A 16,289-nucleotide genomic window follows, 5' to 3' on the forward strand; every position below is an offset into this window, starting at 1 on the left:
ACCTCGGTGTGAAGAAAAACCGAGCTCCGGGACAGCGAGAAGAAAAAGAGAAGCTTGAACGGAGAAAAAGAACAGGCTTGAGGAAATGAAGAATGAAGGAGGAGAAATGTCAGCAAGATCACCAGCTACTCAACACCTATCTCACCAAAGAAGGAAGAATCAGGCAACAATGAGTAGGGAAATTGGGGAGAAGAGAATATGAGTGAATAATGAAAGTGAGAGAAGTCAGGGAAATGCAATAAGCTACGGGTCTCATAATCTCCCCAACAACAGGAATTTTCGTCCCCGAAAACAGACTTACTTGGGAAAAGAAATGGATACCGCTCCCTGCACTGCTGCTCCACCTCCCAAGTAGCCTCACCCGTAGCTGCATCCCATAACACCTTCACCAGAGCAATAGACTTTCCCCTCAGCTCCTTCAACTTATGATCAATCATAGCCACTGGCAATTTCTCAAAAGTCAAGTTCTCCCTCACTTGTACATCATCCAGCTCCACCACATGACTCGGGTCATGGACATACTTCCTCAGCTGGGACACATGAAATATGTAGCACCTCAAATTTTTCTACTAATACTACGAATAATAATTATTTATTTTTGTATTTATGAAGATTATTTCCTTATAATTATTTCGATTAATTAAATGGGTTTGATTGAATTTTTAAAGGTTTTTAATAATAATCATTTATGAAAATTATTGTGAACAATATTATTAATTATGATATTTTGTTATAATTATTATTTGAAGAAAATCATGTTTTAAATTGTGTTTATATTTTATTTTAATTTGATATATATATATATATATATACGTGTTATTTATTTATTTATTAATTAGTAATTTTGGATTTTCATAGCCCCGAAACGGGCCGTTCCACTTTAGGAACGGGCCGTTCCGGATGTGGTTTTAAAGAAAAAAATATTGACTCAGAACGAGTCGTTCTGGTTTTGGAACGGGTCGTTCTGGTAGAGGCTTTTGTACATGTTCTATGTGCCTAGAACGGGCCGTTCCGGATTCGACACGGGCCGTTCTGGCCAAATCCTGAAGCCTATAAATGTGTTTCGGCACTCCATAAAAACCCATTTTTCACTTTTAACCTTTTTCTTCTACACTTTCTGGAGATCAAGGGGAACCAGGAGGAGGAGATCCTACTTCAGTTTCAACCCTTGTTTATCGAGGTAAGGGGGGAGTGAGAAACCTCGCTCTAGGTGTGGGATTCTATGCTGGGTAGTGGGATTGACCCCCAATCCTGTGTTTGTTGTATTTTTTGTATGCTCATGTATGAGGGGTTTCTCCAAATTGTATCTATTTTTCTTATTATTTTTCTTATATGCAATTAATTGTATGATTTGAGATCTCTATGGGTTCCTATGGGAAACACTATGAGAAACAGACAAAATATGAATGTTTTATGTTTTGTTATCTGATTGCTCTTTTGTATTCCTTGTTGAATGTAATGTGTAAGTATATGATTAATTTTGAGAATAAATATGTTTTGATATAATTTAGAGTGCTCTATGGGTTCATGCGGGAAACCCTATGAAAAATAGGCAAAATATGAATATTTTCTGTTTTGATTTCTGATTGTTCTCTTATATTCCTTGTTTGATGAAAAGTAAAAATACGTATTTAATTTTATAAATAAACAAGTTTTGATATAAATTAAAGTGTTCTGTGGAGGCTTTGTGAATATGATGAGATAATGTGAAATGTGATTGAGACGAGATATGAAATGTGATAATGAAATATGATGATGAAATGTGATGACGAAATGTGATGACAAGATATGACCATGGGAAATGATAATGTGATATGATAATGCATAGAGTCTTGATTGACATGCATCAATCGCATAAGTGTTTTAAGGGTACGATATGGAATACACTAAGCTTTGGGGATTAGTCCTTGGGGATAGCTCGGTTTGGAAGTCCCAGTCTCGCCCATTGTGTGCATGGGATGTATCTTGTGCGGCTTAGCTATCCCGATGAGACTCTGGTAGTATATCCTTCTAGTGAGAGTGCGCAGAGGGTGTGACCCAGCATGTACTCCTAGACTACCCTTCGTGTATTGCTAGCGGCAATATGCCATGTGATGTTTTACTGGCGCCACATGCATGATAATATGTAGTCCATGTCCATGCATGTGCATTCTTATTATTAAGTGATGATAAATTACTATTTGTATGACTTGGATGATTGGATAAGCTATTGTTGTTGATTGATCTATGAGGTAACTGTATTGTTTGTGTTTGGCTATCCGGTGTGCGTTCCTACACCGTGAGCCAGAGTGAGATGTTTCTCACTCCCTTCTTTTGTGTTGTTTCTCTTGTTTGATATACAGGAGACCATTAGCAGCATGAGGCTGAGGATGTGAACGATGGAGCTTAGGCTTCTATGTGAGATTTTGCTCTGATAGGACATGTAACATCGAGACATAGATAAAATTAGAATATGACATTGTTTATGATTTATTAAAGTATATATTTTGGAAAATTCAATTTTTATTCTTTGTAATTTTATTTTCTATTTGGATTAAGGACATGAATGTGAATTCTCTACTCACATGATTATTGGAATTGTCGTTTCATTTTTAAATATTTTTTTATCCAATAAGATATTTCTTTTTATTATTATATATATATATATGTTGGGGTAGAGGGTGTCACATTAAGTGGTATCAGAGCCTGGTTGATCCAATCGACTGCGTGTGTTATGTGCTTATCGCGACTCTGTTGTGTACTCTGACTGTGTCTTGTTTGTTGTGTACTATGATGATGTTTTTCTTTGATGATGATGATGTTCTTCTTGTGTTGATATTGTTAATTATTTTGTAATTAGAGGAATGATAGTCATGATAGTGTTAGCTAATACCATTATGACCGCTCTTCTTCATTCTTATGATTGCTTATTTGTTTGATACTTCTTGCTTACGTAAGAAGTAGTGGTTGAGTGATATCGCTTGTGTTGCAAGCATATGTGCGAGTAGTGGTAGACGAGATACTGTGCTAATACTGTAGGAACTATTGAGGCCTTAGCTTTAGGTAAGACATTGATTTTTTTTTTTAGTGTATTAAGAGTTTACGATTGGTGGAATTTTTGAAAGCTATAGTTGTAGCAATTGAATCCAAGGATGATGTATGTTGAGAATTGGAGTTTTGGTATTCTTAAGGAGAGATTGAAGTGTTGATGATTTCTAGAGTTTGATGGTTGTATGTTGACCTTTTATGGTTTAGGTAGCATGTGAATTTTATTTTCTAAGCCTTTTGTACTGAATATGTGAGTTGTTTTGGTTTAGGATTGTAGTGGAAAACTTGAATATGAAGTTGAGGTGTGAGTTTGGAAGGGTTGAGGTATTTTTGTGGGCTTAAATATATTGTATACTATTGTTGTTTGGTGTAGAGGATATTTTCGCTGCAGTTGTTTTGTGCCAGTATGAGTACCATATTGATAGATTTAGATTTTATGGTCTTCACAAAAGTTGTAGTCTTGGACGTTATCTTTCCAATGGAACTGGAATCAGGTAAAACGGAGGTCCAGAACTCTAGTTATAGCTACTTTGGTGATCAAAGGTCTAGCTGCAAGCGCTGAATATATCTGCTGCGGTTTTTGAAATTCTTAGCTAAGAAGATGATCTTTTTAGAATCTTATGTCTTCGTAGGAGTTGTAGCTTATTCTCTTAGCTTTCTTTTGGGATAGGTTTGAGATCATTTGGATGAGTATAAATCTCTAAGTATCATTTTCTTTGATCGTTGTCGAAGGGATATGTATGGTGTCATGATATTTTTGAATCGTTAGGCAATGCAAAGATAAGAATTGATTTTGTTAAGATGTTTTGGGGTGTTTTCATAAGAATTGATATGATCATATTGTAGTTGAGGGTGGAGATATATCCAAGACGGTTGTATGTTAAGTTATCTAAGTATTACTATTTTATTTTATCTTATTTTATTTTATTATTTTTTTATTGTATGAGATAAGTTTTCTAGTTCCTGTAAATTCTAGTTGAGGTAAACATAGATCTGTCTCAGGTAGAAGTTGTGTTTAAGTGGGGAGATATCTAAACCAGTTAGTGATAATAAGAGTTTTATGAGGTTAGCTTATTATTATTGGAGATTTATTGAAGGAATTTCTAAGATAGCATTTCCCTTAACTACATTCACTAGGAGGAGTATTGTCTTTATGTGGGATAGTAAGTATGAGAGTAGTTCCAACTCTTAAGGCAAGATTGACTAGTGTTAATATTATTGGATTTTAGTAAGTCTTTTGTGGCATATAGTAGTGCTTATAAGATGAATTTGGATGCATTGTTGATGCAAGAAGGAAAGGTAGTAGCTTATGTTTCTAGGCAATTGAAAATTCATGAGAGGAACTACCTTATCTATGAGTTAGTGGTTATGGTATTACATTAAGATTTGGAGACACTACCTATATGATTCTAAGCTTAAGGTATTTAGCGATTGTTAGAGTCTTAAATATCTTTTGACCAAAGGAGATAGTTGAAATTTCTTAAGGATTAGGATTTTAATCTCAATTGTTATCTAGGTAAAGGCAATGTGGTGACAGATGCCTTGAGTAGGATGATCTTTCATCTATCGTTTTGATGATTTAAAGGTTAAATTTGATTGAAGAGTTTAGAGATTTAAGCTTGATTTGTGAGCTTACCCTTAGAAGCATTGAATTGAGTATGTCGAAGGTGACTAGTGAATTAATGCATGAGATTAGAGGAGCCTAAGAGTTAGATCCTTTCTTAGTGAACCAAGTGGAGAGGATTGGTAAGGGTATAGATAGCCCTTTTCAAGTGGAAGTTGATGGTGTTTTGTGGTTTCAGGATAGAATCTATGTGCCTAATAATCCCGAATTAAGGAAGATGATCTTTGAAGAAGGCAATAAGAGTACTCTTAGTATTCACTTAGGAGCTATTAAGATGGATTAGGACTTTAGGAGGATGTATGAGAGTGGCGTAGCGGAAGCGTGGTGGTCTAAGGTGAAGAGAGGAGTAGGGAAAGTTGTGGACTCATGTGTAGTATTCTAGAAGTCTAAGGTGGAACGTTAGAAAGTCAAATGCAGGAGACATATCCATTTTTATTTGCTTCAGGAAATTTTGGGGACGAAATTTTTAAAAGGAAGGGAGAATTGTAACACCTCAAATTTTTCTACTAATACTACGAATAATAATTATTTATTTTTCTATTTTATGAAGATTATTTCCTTATAATTATTTCGATTAATTAAATGGGTTTGATTGAATTTTTAAAGGTTTTTAATAATAATCATTTATGAAAATTATTTTGTACAATATTATTGATTATGATATTTTGTTATAATTATTATTTGAAGAAAATCATGTTTTAAATTGTGTTGATATTTTATTTTAATTTGATATATATATATATATATATATATATATATATATATATATATATATGTGTGTGTGTGTGTGTGTGTGTGTGTGTGTGTGTGTGTGTGTTGTTTATTTATTTATTAATTAGTAATTTTGGATTTTTATAGCCCCGGAACGGGCCGTTCCAACTCGAGTTGCTTGGGTAAAATTTTAACCCAGAACGAGTCGTTCCACTTTGAGAACGGGCCGTTCCGGATGTGATTTTAAAGAAAAAAATATTGACTCAAAACGGGCCGTTCTGGTTTTGGAACGGGCCGTTCTGGTAGAGGCTTTTGTACATGTTCTATGTGCCCATAACGGGCCGTTCTGGATTCGAAACCGGCCGTTCTGGCCAAATCCTGATGCCTATAAATGCGTTTCGGCACACCAGAAAAACGCATTTTTCACTTTTAACCTTTTTCTTCTACACTTTCTGGAGATCAAGGGGAACCCGGAGGAGGAGATCCTGCTTCAGTTTCAACCCTTGTTTATCGAGGTAAGGGGGGAGTGAGAAACCTCGCTCTAGGTGTGGGATTGTATGCTGGGTAGTGGGAGTGACCCCCAATCCTGTGTTTGTTGTGTTTTTTGTATGCTTATGTATGAGGGGTTTCTCCCAATTGTATCTATTTTTCTTATTATTTTTCTTATATGCAATTAATTGTATGATTTGAGATCTCTATGGGTTCCTATGGGAAACCCTATGAGAAACAGACAGAATATGAATGTTTTATTTTTTGCTATCTGATTGCTCTATTGTATTCCTTGTTGAATGTAATGTGTAAGTATGTGATTAATTTTGAGAATAAATATGTTTTGATATAATTTAGAGTGCTCTATGGGTTCCTGCGGGAAACCTTATGAAAAATAGGCAAAATATGAATATTTTCTGTTTTGATTTCTGATTGTTCTCTTATATTCCTTGTATGATGAGATGTAAAAATATGTATTTAATTTTATAAATAAACGAGTTTTGATATAAATTAAAGTGCTCTGTGGAGGCTTTGTGAATATGATGAGATAATGTGAAATGTGATTGAGACATGAGATATGAAATGTGATAATGAAATATAACGATGAAATGTGATGACGAAATGTGATGACGTGATATGACCATGGGAAATGATAATATGATATGAGAATGCATAGAGTCTTGATTGACATGCATCATTTGCATAAGTGTTTTAAGGGTACGATATGAAATACACTACCAGAGAAGGCCCCCTAGTGTAAAAGCTTTGGGGATTAGTCCTTGAGGATAGCTCGGTTTGGAAATCCCAGTCTCGCCCATTGTGTGCATGGGATGTATCTTGCGCGGCTTAGCTATCCCGATGAGACTCTGGTAGTATATCCTTCTAGTGAGACTGCGCAGAGGGTGTGACCCGGCATGTACTCCTAGCCTACTCTTCGTGTATTGCTAGCGGCAATATGCCATGTGATGTTTTACTGGCGCCACATGCATGATAATATGTAGTCCGTGTCCATGCATGTGCATTCTTATTATTAAGTGATGATAAATTACTATTTGTATGACTTGGATGATTGGATAAGCTATTGTTGTTGATTGATCTATGAGGTAACTGTATTGTTTGTGTTTGGCTATCCGGTGTGCGTTCCTACACCGTGAGCCAGAGTGAGATGTTTCTCACTCCCTTCTTTTGTGTTGTTTCTCTTGTTTGATATACAGGAGACCATTAGCAGCATGAGGCTGAGGATGTGAACGATGGAGCTTAGGCTTCTATGTCGGATTTTGCTCTGATAGGACATGTGACATTGGGACATAGATAAAATTAGAATATGACATTGTTTATGATTTATTAAAGTATATATTTTGGAAAATTCAATTTTTATTCTTTGTAATTTTATTTGCTATTTGGATTAAGGACATGAATGTGAATTCTCTACTCACATGATTATTGGAATTGTCGTTTCATTTTTAAATATTTTTTTTATCCAATAAGATATTTCTTTTTATTATTATTATTATTATATATATATATATGTGTTGGGGTAGAGGGTGTCACAAAATACATCGTGTAGGTTTGAAAGAGACGGTGGCAAAGCCAACCGATAAGCAACCGGACCCACACGCTATATGATCTGATAGGGACCGACAAACCTCTCGGTGACAACTTCCTTGCCCTCAGTGCTCTACCCACACCAGAAGTCAGGGTCACCTTCAGAAACACATGCTCCCCTTCAGCAAACTCCAAAGGCTTACGCCTTTTATCAACATACGATTTCTGCCTACTCTGAGCAGTCTCCATCCTCTCCTGAATCAGCTTCACCTTCTCAGTAGTCTTTAGGATCAGCTCCGGTCCCACAACCACTGACTCACCATCTTGATACCAACACAGAGGAGTCCTACACCTTCTTCCATACAAGGCTTCAAACGGCGCCATTTCAATACTAGCATGAAAGCTATTATTGTACGTGAACTCAACCAGCGGTAGGACATCCTCCCAGCTTCCCAAGTGGTCTAACACACAAGCCCTCAGCAGATCCTCCAAGGACTGGATTGTCCTTTCTGATTGACCATCCGTCTGCGGATGATAAGCAGAACTCAGCTTCAGCTTCGTGCCTAAGGCTTGATGTAGACTCTGCCAAAATCTAGAAGTGAACCTCGGATCTTTGTCTGAAATAATACTGGAAGGCACCCCGTGCAACCGTACTATTTCCCTCACATACAACTGCGTCAGCTTCTCCAAGGACCACTTGATGTTGACAGGAAAGAAATGCGCACACTTGGTGATGGAGGACCATCCAAGGAAGAGGAATACATGAAGGCCATTGGACCTTTGACAAGGTCCATGGTAAGGAAGCTAGAAGAGACATCTAAGGAGGAGGTGCTTCTTAGACCCTTGCTCACCATGAGCATTGTGTACTTTTCTCCTTAGTAGTATCTTGAGTAGTTCCATTGTATATATTGTATATAGTAGACTTTGTATAGGATTGTTTTGCCTTTGTATTTTGGAGGCACCTTTTTCTTTTTAGAGGTAGGCATAGGAGTGGCATTAGAAGACTAAAGTGTGCTCCTAGCATTTTAGCCAAATGTGGCCTTAGGATAAAGGTTTTACATATTGGACTCATTTAACTCCTAATTTTTCATAGATTTGATTTAGCTAGGTACCATTCACATTGAATGAACCTAACTAAACCAAATGAACCATTTTCAAACCGGGTGGAGTTAAATGGAACCAATCAAAACCGTCCACATCTTTGTGTTCACACCTTGTGTTCACATTGGTGCACACTTGGCCAAATGCTTGGACCTCCTTTCTCTCCTACACAAGGGCGGTTTAGGAAGGCTCAACCATGGTTCTTAGTGAACCATGGTCTAGTCTTTTCTTGCTCCCTAAGTTGGACGGACCCAACCATGGTTCCTAGTGAACCATGGTCTAGTCTAGCTTAACCCCTAGGTGGCCACGCCTATATAGCTTCAAAATTTCACTTGTATAACACTTTTGGCATTAATGAGAATTGAGTGTTCAGATTAGAGATCAGAATTCTCTCCTCCCAAAGGTCCTAAATCTCTTTGTGCAAAACCAATCTCTTATCACTTCTCCAAAGACAAGTGTGGCGGATTGAAGAGTGCTTATCCCTTCACCAAGAGTGGCGCATTCTTGAGAGGTTTCCCCCACCATCTTAAGGTGGCCGTGAGGTTCCTTCCTCCATTGAGCCTTACACAAGCATTGGAAGGATTCTAGGAGTACAAAGATCTAGGGAAAGACTTGAAGGAAGCTACATCAATCCGGCCTCCTCCAAAGTTCTTCCATCATTTGGTATCAAGAGCTAGGTCTCCAAGTAATCCGATTCCATTGCTTTCTTTCTTTTCTTTTGCATGTCTTGAATCATCTTGGTAGAGTCTTGTTGCTGTTCTCCTTGTCTTCTTTTTCCTTTTTGAGTCTTGGTATGTTCTTGGAGTGATTCTTGTGTCACATTTATAAATCTATAGAATTCACTCACATTGTCTTGCTTTTCTTGGTTCATTTTTGATAATTCTTGTGAATCAATCTTGGTATGTGCTGTAGGTACTCCTTGTTTGTCTTTCTATATGAATTAGGATTGTCTTTATTTTCTTTTGTGTCCCTACAAGTTTCGGTCTTAAAAGAAAATTCAAGAAAGAAACAAGAATGCATGCTTTTTCTTTTTGTAATCTACTAGTTTTGTCCTAGTTGTCATGTGTAGTTCTTGCTTGTCATTAAATCCGTGTAGTCCCTTTTTCTTTTTGAATCTTGAAATATTAATCTCTGAACTTGAGTTGTGTCATTGCTGGTTGCATGTTAAAATCATTCTTAGAGTGCTCACAAATTAATTCCTATGCATGTTATTAGACCTAACATGTTCTAGAGTCAATTTTTGTGAAATTCTTTGCTATTAGTTTCATAGCAATTGTTGACCAGCAATTCTTTTGTGTGTCTTGTGCTTGCTTTGATTAAAGAAAACAGAGAAAGAAGTGCCTAGAAAACATTCTTTAAGTGTGCTAAAAGAAGTGACAAAATGGAACAAAACTAGTACTAAAAAGTGCTGAAAATTTTGCCTAAGTGCACTTGGAATTTCTCCTCTTCTTTCTCTTCTTTTCTCCACCACTTGGAAACCTTTGAATTTGTGATTGGCCTCTGTTTAAAGTGCTTAACATTCTGTGTTTAAAGAAAGAAAAAGATTTCAAAAAAAAAAAAAAAAAGAGCAAAGAAAAAGAAAAGGAAAGCAAAAGAAAAGAAATTAGAAAAATTCAAGTTGAAAAATTAGCAATTTGTAGCACTTGGCCTATTGATTTTTGTGTGAATTTTTGTATGTGGTTTCCTCACTGTCCAGTGGCTGAAAAGAGTTTTAAAAATCATCTTAGCATTGCACAAATTTTGTTTTTGGTTTTTGTAATCAAATCTAGTGCCATTCTTAGGAAAATCTTTTGAGTGCTAGCTTTGAAATTAGTCTTAATTGTTGCTTTGTGTCTTTTTGGCTCTCTTTGTTTGTCTCATCAATTTCCATTAGAGTTTTGCCCTTCCCAAATTGTGCTTTTCAGTTTTACTTCTTTGGCCTCTTTCCTCTCTTGTTTTGCTTGCTAAGCTTGGTGAAGTAATAGACCTTGTTCAAGTCATTACACTTGGAAGGAAGGTATAATTGAGGCATGTGGTTGACCTCAAAGGAGTTTAGCCTTGAAGGAGGATTGAGGTACATAATTGCTGAGTGAAACACATTAAGAGAGGCTGACTTGTTTGCTCCTTGTGCAGCCAAAATTTGCTTTGAATTTGTAGGAGAAAATTGGTGGCAATTGGTGGCGGCCTTGGTGTAGATTGGTGGCGGTTTTGGTGTATCTTTGTGGCGGCCTTGGTGGAATTTTGTGGCTGTTTGTAAGACCTTGAAGAGGACTTGGTTCCAGCCAATTTGGGGCGTTTCCCTGGGGTTCAAAACTGCACCAAACTGTCCCAGCTGCCTTGGTGGAAGATAGGCCAAGAAGAACCATTGTTTTGTATTGACTATTTGAGTTGTAACTTCATAATTTTGTTGAATAGTTTTGTGTGATTTCTCTTGTATTCAACTTGCATTTAGGGGTGGCTGTTTGGACATTAAGTAAGCTCCACCACCTCCTAAATAGTCCTACTTAATTTCTATTAGCCTCGATTAGTGCTTGTGGAAGGGTCCCCAAAGGCTTTAAGTGCCACCTTGGGCTTCCACTAGGAACCGGCTAGATTTAGTTTTAGCTTTCATAAACCGGATTTCTAGGTTGGTGAAAGTGTCCCAAAAAGCCTTAGGTGCTACTTGGACTTTCACCTTAGGATAAGCGACTAGTATATGCTTTATTTGCTTTCATTTTAATTGTTTAGCTCCTAGGTTCGTTTAGAAGGCTTCTATTGCCTACTAGGGGTTTCGTGCACACACACACACTACTTTACTTGTCTTGTGTGGAACTTTGTTTTGTAAGAAAAGTACAAAGGGGTTTAGTAATTTCCACTTGAAAAGGCTTGGTTATTAAGTGGCTCCTTGTAGCTCACCTCCCTTGATAGTGCAACTTGTATACTTAGACCTCTAAGTACTTAGTACTACACCAAACAAGTTTTTGTGAAAACTTTTATCACTCACTTTGCAATTTTCAAAGACTTGTGAAAACCTTTTACCTTGCAAAAATGAGTGATCATTCTCATAATAGTAGTGTGCATGGTCATCACTCCCCTAAGAGCCATAAGAGTACTAAGGAAGAACTTAGGGAACTTAGGGAATACATTAGAAAAAAAGAACTAGAAAATGAAAAAAACAATGAAACAATTAGAGAGTTGTTAAATAAACTTGTTGTGGGTGAGACTAGCAAACCCCATGGCCATGAGGGTCATGGACCTTCTAGGTCCAAAGGCTATCACTCACACACACATTCACTAACAAGTGAAGGGATGCATAGTAGTCATCATGATGATGGTTACTACCAAAGATCCCCTAGGCACCATAGGCCTAAGCATAAAACAACTCCTAAAGAACCTAGGTTTGACCTTCCTCCCTTCCATGGCAAGGATAGTGTGGATGACTATTTAGATTGGGAGATGAAGGTTGAACAACTCTTCACTTGCCACAATGTAGGTGAAGACCGAAAGGTTCCCATGGCTACTCTTAGCTTTCAAGGGTATGCCATGTATTGGTGGACTTCCCTAGTTAGAGAAAAACAAATTCATCATGAGCCTCCAATCCAATATTGGAATGAGCTAAGGAGTGCCTTAAGGAGAAGGCACATTCCTCCATATTTTGAGAGGGAGTTGATGGACAAGCTCCAAAGACTCCAACAAAGACACCTTAGTGTTGAGGAATATAGGCAACAAATGGAGTTGCTTATGATGAGGGCTGGCATTAGAGAAGAAGAAAGAACCACCATTGCTAGGTTTCAAAGTGGCCTAAACCTAGAGATTAGGGATAAAGTTGAACTATTACCCTATAGAGATCTAAATGAGCTAGTACAACTTTGTGTGAGAGTAGAACAACAACTTAGAAGGAAGCCTACCCTTAGGAAGGAATCTACCTCATACCCTAGAGAGGACTTCAAGAAGGAGGGTCAACCCTCCTATTCAAAAGAAAGGCCACTAAAAGAAAAACAAAAAGAAAAACCTTCCGATGAGCCTAGAACTAGTTCTATTAAGTGCTTTAAGTGCTTAGGGAGGGGACACATAGCCTCCCAATGCCCCACAAAAAAGACCATGATCATTAGGGGTAATGAGATCCTAAGTGAAGAAAGCACTTCATCTTCTTCATCCTCCTCAAGTGAAGAAGATGCTAGTCTTAGTTCTAGTGAGGAAGCACCATGTGAAGGTGACCTATTGGTTGTCCAAAGGTTACTTACCAACCAACCCAATGATCAAGACCAATCACAAAGAGAGAACCTTTTCCATTCTAGATGCAAAATTTTTAAGAAAACTTGTTCTCTCATTGTTGATAGTGGATCTTGTAATAACTTTGTAAGCCAAAGGTTGGTTGATAAGCTTAACCTAACTACTATAGCCCATCCTAAATCTTATAAACTTCAATGGCTTAATGAGGATGGACCTATAGAAGTTAAGGATCAAGTAAATGTTCCTTTCTCCATTGGAAAATATAAAGATGAAATTTTATGTGATATAATTCCAATGGATGCAAGCCACATTTTACTTGGAAGGCCTTGGCAACATGATAGGAAGGCCATTCATGATGGTGTTACAAACAAAATCCGCCTAGTTCACCTAGGCAAGAAACATACCTTGACTCCTCTTTCACCTTCACAAGTGTTGGAAGATCAAGTATTTATGAAATCAAAAAAAAGAAAAGAGGAGAAAAAGAAGGTTCTAGAGTTGGAGGGTAGTGTCTCCTCCAAGGAAATTGTTCCTAGAAGTCAATTTTTAATAAAACATTCTATCAAGAAATGTCTTCTAGTTGAACAACCTCTTCACCTTCTTAAAACTAAAAAGACACTACTCTTGGAAAAGAGTAAGGAGGATAGTGTCTCCTCCAAAAATCTTATGCAAAAGGAAAGTCACTTTTTAATTCAAAATAATTGTAAAAAGACTTTTCTTCTTCATAAAGAATTTAGCTCTTTTTCTACTGCTGCCACAACCTTAGAGCTTAAGATCCACCACCTAAATATTTTTGAAAATAATGGATCTCAAGTTCTTAGTCTTGTGAAGAAGAAGTGGACTTCACCTAGTTCTACTTCTTATGCTACTACTTTGGTGGTGCCCAAAGTAGACGACCATTGTCTATTTAGGACTTCTCCTACTTTAGTTGTTCTAATAAAGCACCCAACCTTTGGTTTATATTGTTTATCAGATACATCTCATGGTGTCTTGTTTTCTACTTTTGATCTTAAGGGAAGTTCAAACTTCTTTGAACTTAATTTTACTACTTCCCTTCAAGACCAAATTAGATTCTATGACTTTTCTAAACTCTTTACACCCTCTTCCTTGATGTATCTAACATATAATATGATCAAGGGTTGTCTAGGTAGTTTCCTTATTATATTCACTTTATTTTCTTGTAGAAGCCTAGGTTACTACATAGGGTACTTTAGGCAAGATATCTTGGTATGTAGGACTACTTCATTAGTTTGTTATAGTTTTAGCACTTTAACATTTTTAGGATTTAGTTTTACACTCAGACTACACTATAGTGAGGATCCTATTCTTATAGAACCTATCCTTCCTAGTCTAAGGACCCTTGCTAGGACTATAGAAGGAATTCCTCATAGGGTGCACTTTCCACATATGTTATATGAATATGTCATCCCTAATGCTTTATTTCTTATTTTCATTGTAGGTGATGCTATCTTTGTGGAAGGACCACTGGATTTGAGGACAAATCCTTTCGAAGGGGGAGGGTATGATGGAAATCTAATCCCCAAGGATCCCTTTGGAAGAAGTAAGACCAAGAAGGGTGAAGGGTGATCCAAGGATGCTCACACATGAAGACCATTAGGCCTCTAACTAGGTCTATGGTTAGGAGGCTAGAGGAGGCTTCTATAGAGGAGGGATACATGAAGGCCATTGGACCTTTGACAAGGTCCATGGTAAGGAAGCTAGAAGAGACATCTAAGGAGGAGGTGCTTCTTAGACCCTTGCTCACCATGAGCATTGTGTACTTTTCTCCTTAGTAGTATCTTGAGTAGTTCCATTTGTATATATTGTATATAGTAGACTTTGTATAGGATTGTTTTGCCTTTGTATTTTGGAGGCACCTTTTTCTTTTTAGAGGTAGGCATAGGAGTGGCATTAGAAGACTAAAGTGTGCTCCTAGCATTTTAGCCAAATGTGGCCTTAGGATAAAGGTTTTACATATTGGACTCATTTAACTCCTAATTTTTCATAGATTTGATTTAGCTAGGTACCATTCACATTGAATGAACCTAACTAAACCAAATGAACCATTTTCAAACCGGGTGGAGTTAAATGGAACCAATCAAAACCGTCCACATCTTTGTGTTCACACCTTGTGTTCACATTGGTCCACACTTGGCCAAATGCTTGGACCTCCTTTCTCTCCTACACAAGGGCGGTTTAGGAAGGCTCAACCATGGTTCTTAGTGAACCATGGTCTAGTCTTTTCTTGCTCCCTAAGTTGGACGGACCCAACCATGGTTCCTAGTGAACCATGGTCTAGTCTAGCTTAACCCCTAGGTGGCCACGCCTATATAGCTTCAAAATTTCACTTGTATAACACTTTTGGCATTAATGAGAATTGAGTGTTCAGATTAGAGATCAGAATTCTCTCCTCCCAAAGGTCCTAAATCTCTTTGTGCAAAACCAATCTCTTATCACTTCTCCAAAGACAAGTGTGGCGGATTGAAGAGTGCTTATCCCTTCACCAAGAGTGGCGCATTCTTGAGAGGTTTCCCCCACCATCTTAAGGTGGCCGTGAGGTTCCTTCCTCCATTGGAGCCTTACACAAGCATTGGAAGGATTCTAGGAGTACAAAGATCTAGGGAAAGACTTGAAGGAAGCTACATCAATCCGGCCTCCTCCAAAGTTCTTCCATCACTTGGTCAATGGATCAACTATCACCCAGATAGCATCACTATTCCTAGCCGACCTAGGCAACCCGACGATGAAGTCCATAGTGATACTATCCCACTTCCATTCCGGAATCTCCATCTGCTGCATCAATCCACTCGGCTTCTGATGCTCCACCTTCGCCTTCTAACAGGTCAGACAGGCCGCTACATATTCAGCTATCTCCCTCTTCATACCAGACCACCAGAAAGTCTTCTTGAGGTTTTGGTACATCTTAGTCATACCAGGATGTATGCTAAGTCTACTCTTGTGGCCTTCCTCCAACACATCTCTCTTCAGCTCAGCATCCCGAGGTAGGCAAATTCTACCCTTGAACCTCAAGATTCCATCTCCACCCAGCTCAAAACCAACAGCCTTCTCAGTTCCCAGCAAACCAAGAAGCTTCACCAGCTCAACATCTTGTAACTGCTTAAGTCCAACCTGCCTCAAGAACTCACTAGTTATGGTAATCATCCCACAACTAATGTGATTCTGAGCTAACTCCACACAAAGATTCAAATCCCTGAACTTCTCCACCAGCTCTAGCTCCCTCACCATCATAGTAGACATGTGGATGGATTTCCTACTCAGCGCATCCGCCACAACATTGGCCTTCCTAGGATGATACATCAACTGGAAGTCATAATGCTTCAGAAACTCCATCCACCGCCTCTGCCTCATGTTCATCTCCTTCTGATCAAACAAGTACTTCAGACTCTTGTGATCACTGAAGACACGGAACCGAGCACCATACAAATAATGCCTCCATATCTTCATGGAAAACACAACAGCTGCCAACTCCAAGTAATGAGTGGGATAATTCCTCTCGTGGTTCTTCAGTTGCCTTGAAGCATATGCCACCACTTTCCTGTTTTGCATCAGCACGCACCCTAGACCCTGGTGAGAAGCATCACAG

The 16,289-nt window shown here is 38.0% G+C and overlaps 1 protein-coding gene across 3 annotated transcripts in view; it reads left to right on the forward strand.

Annotated features, from left to right (window-relative positions):
* Positions 1–14,368, forward strand: part of LOC145949895 (ERBB-3 BINDING PROTEIN 1) — a 28,857-nt gene extending 14,489 nt beyond the window's left edge. For 2 of the 3 annotated variants that reach the window (XM_083060808.1, XM_083060816.1), the window contains one exon: positions 2,343–2,596. In XM_083060808.1, the coding sequence (XP_082916934.1) occupies positions 2,343–2,375 (33 nt within the window). In that variant the 3' untranslated portion in view covers positions 2,376–2,596. Of the gene's footprint in view, positions 1–2,342; positions 2,597–14,144 lie in introns of those variants that run through there. The other variant, XM_083060813.1, reaches the window with a different exon arrangement.
* Positions 14,369–16,289: the final 1,921 nt, after the last annotated feature.

This window comes from Cajanus cajan, chromosome 1, assembly GCF_000230855.2.
Source record: "Cajanus cajan strain Asha chromosome 1, NIPB_CcT2T_4, whole genome shotgun sequence".
Lineage (NCBI taxonomy): Eukaryota > Viridiplantae > Streptophyta > Magnoliopsida > Fabales > Fabaceae > Cajanus > Cajanus cajan.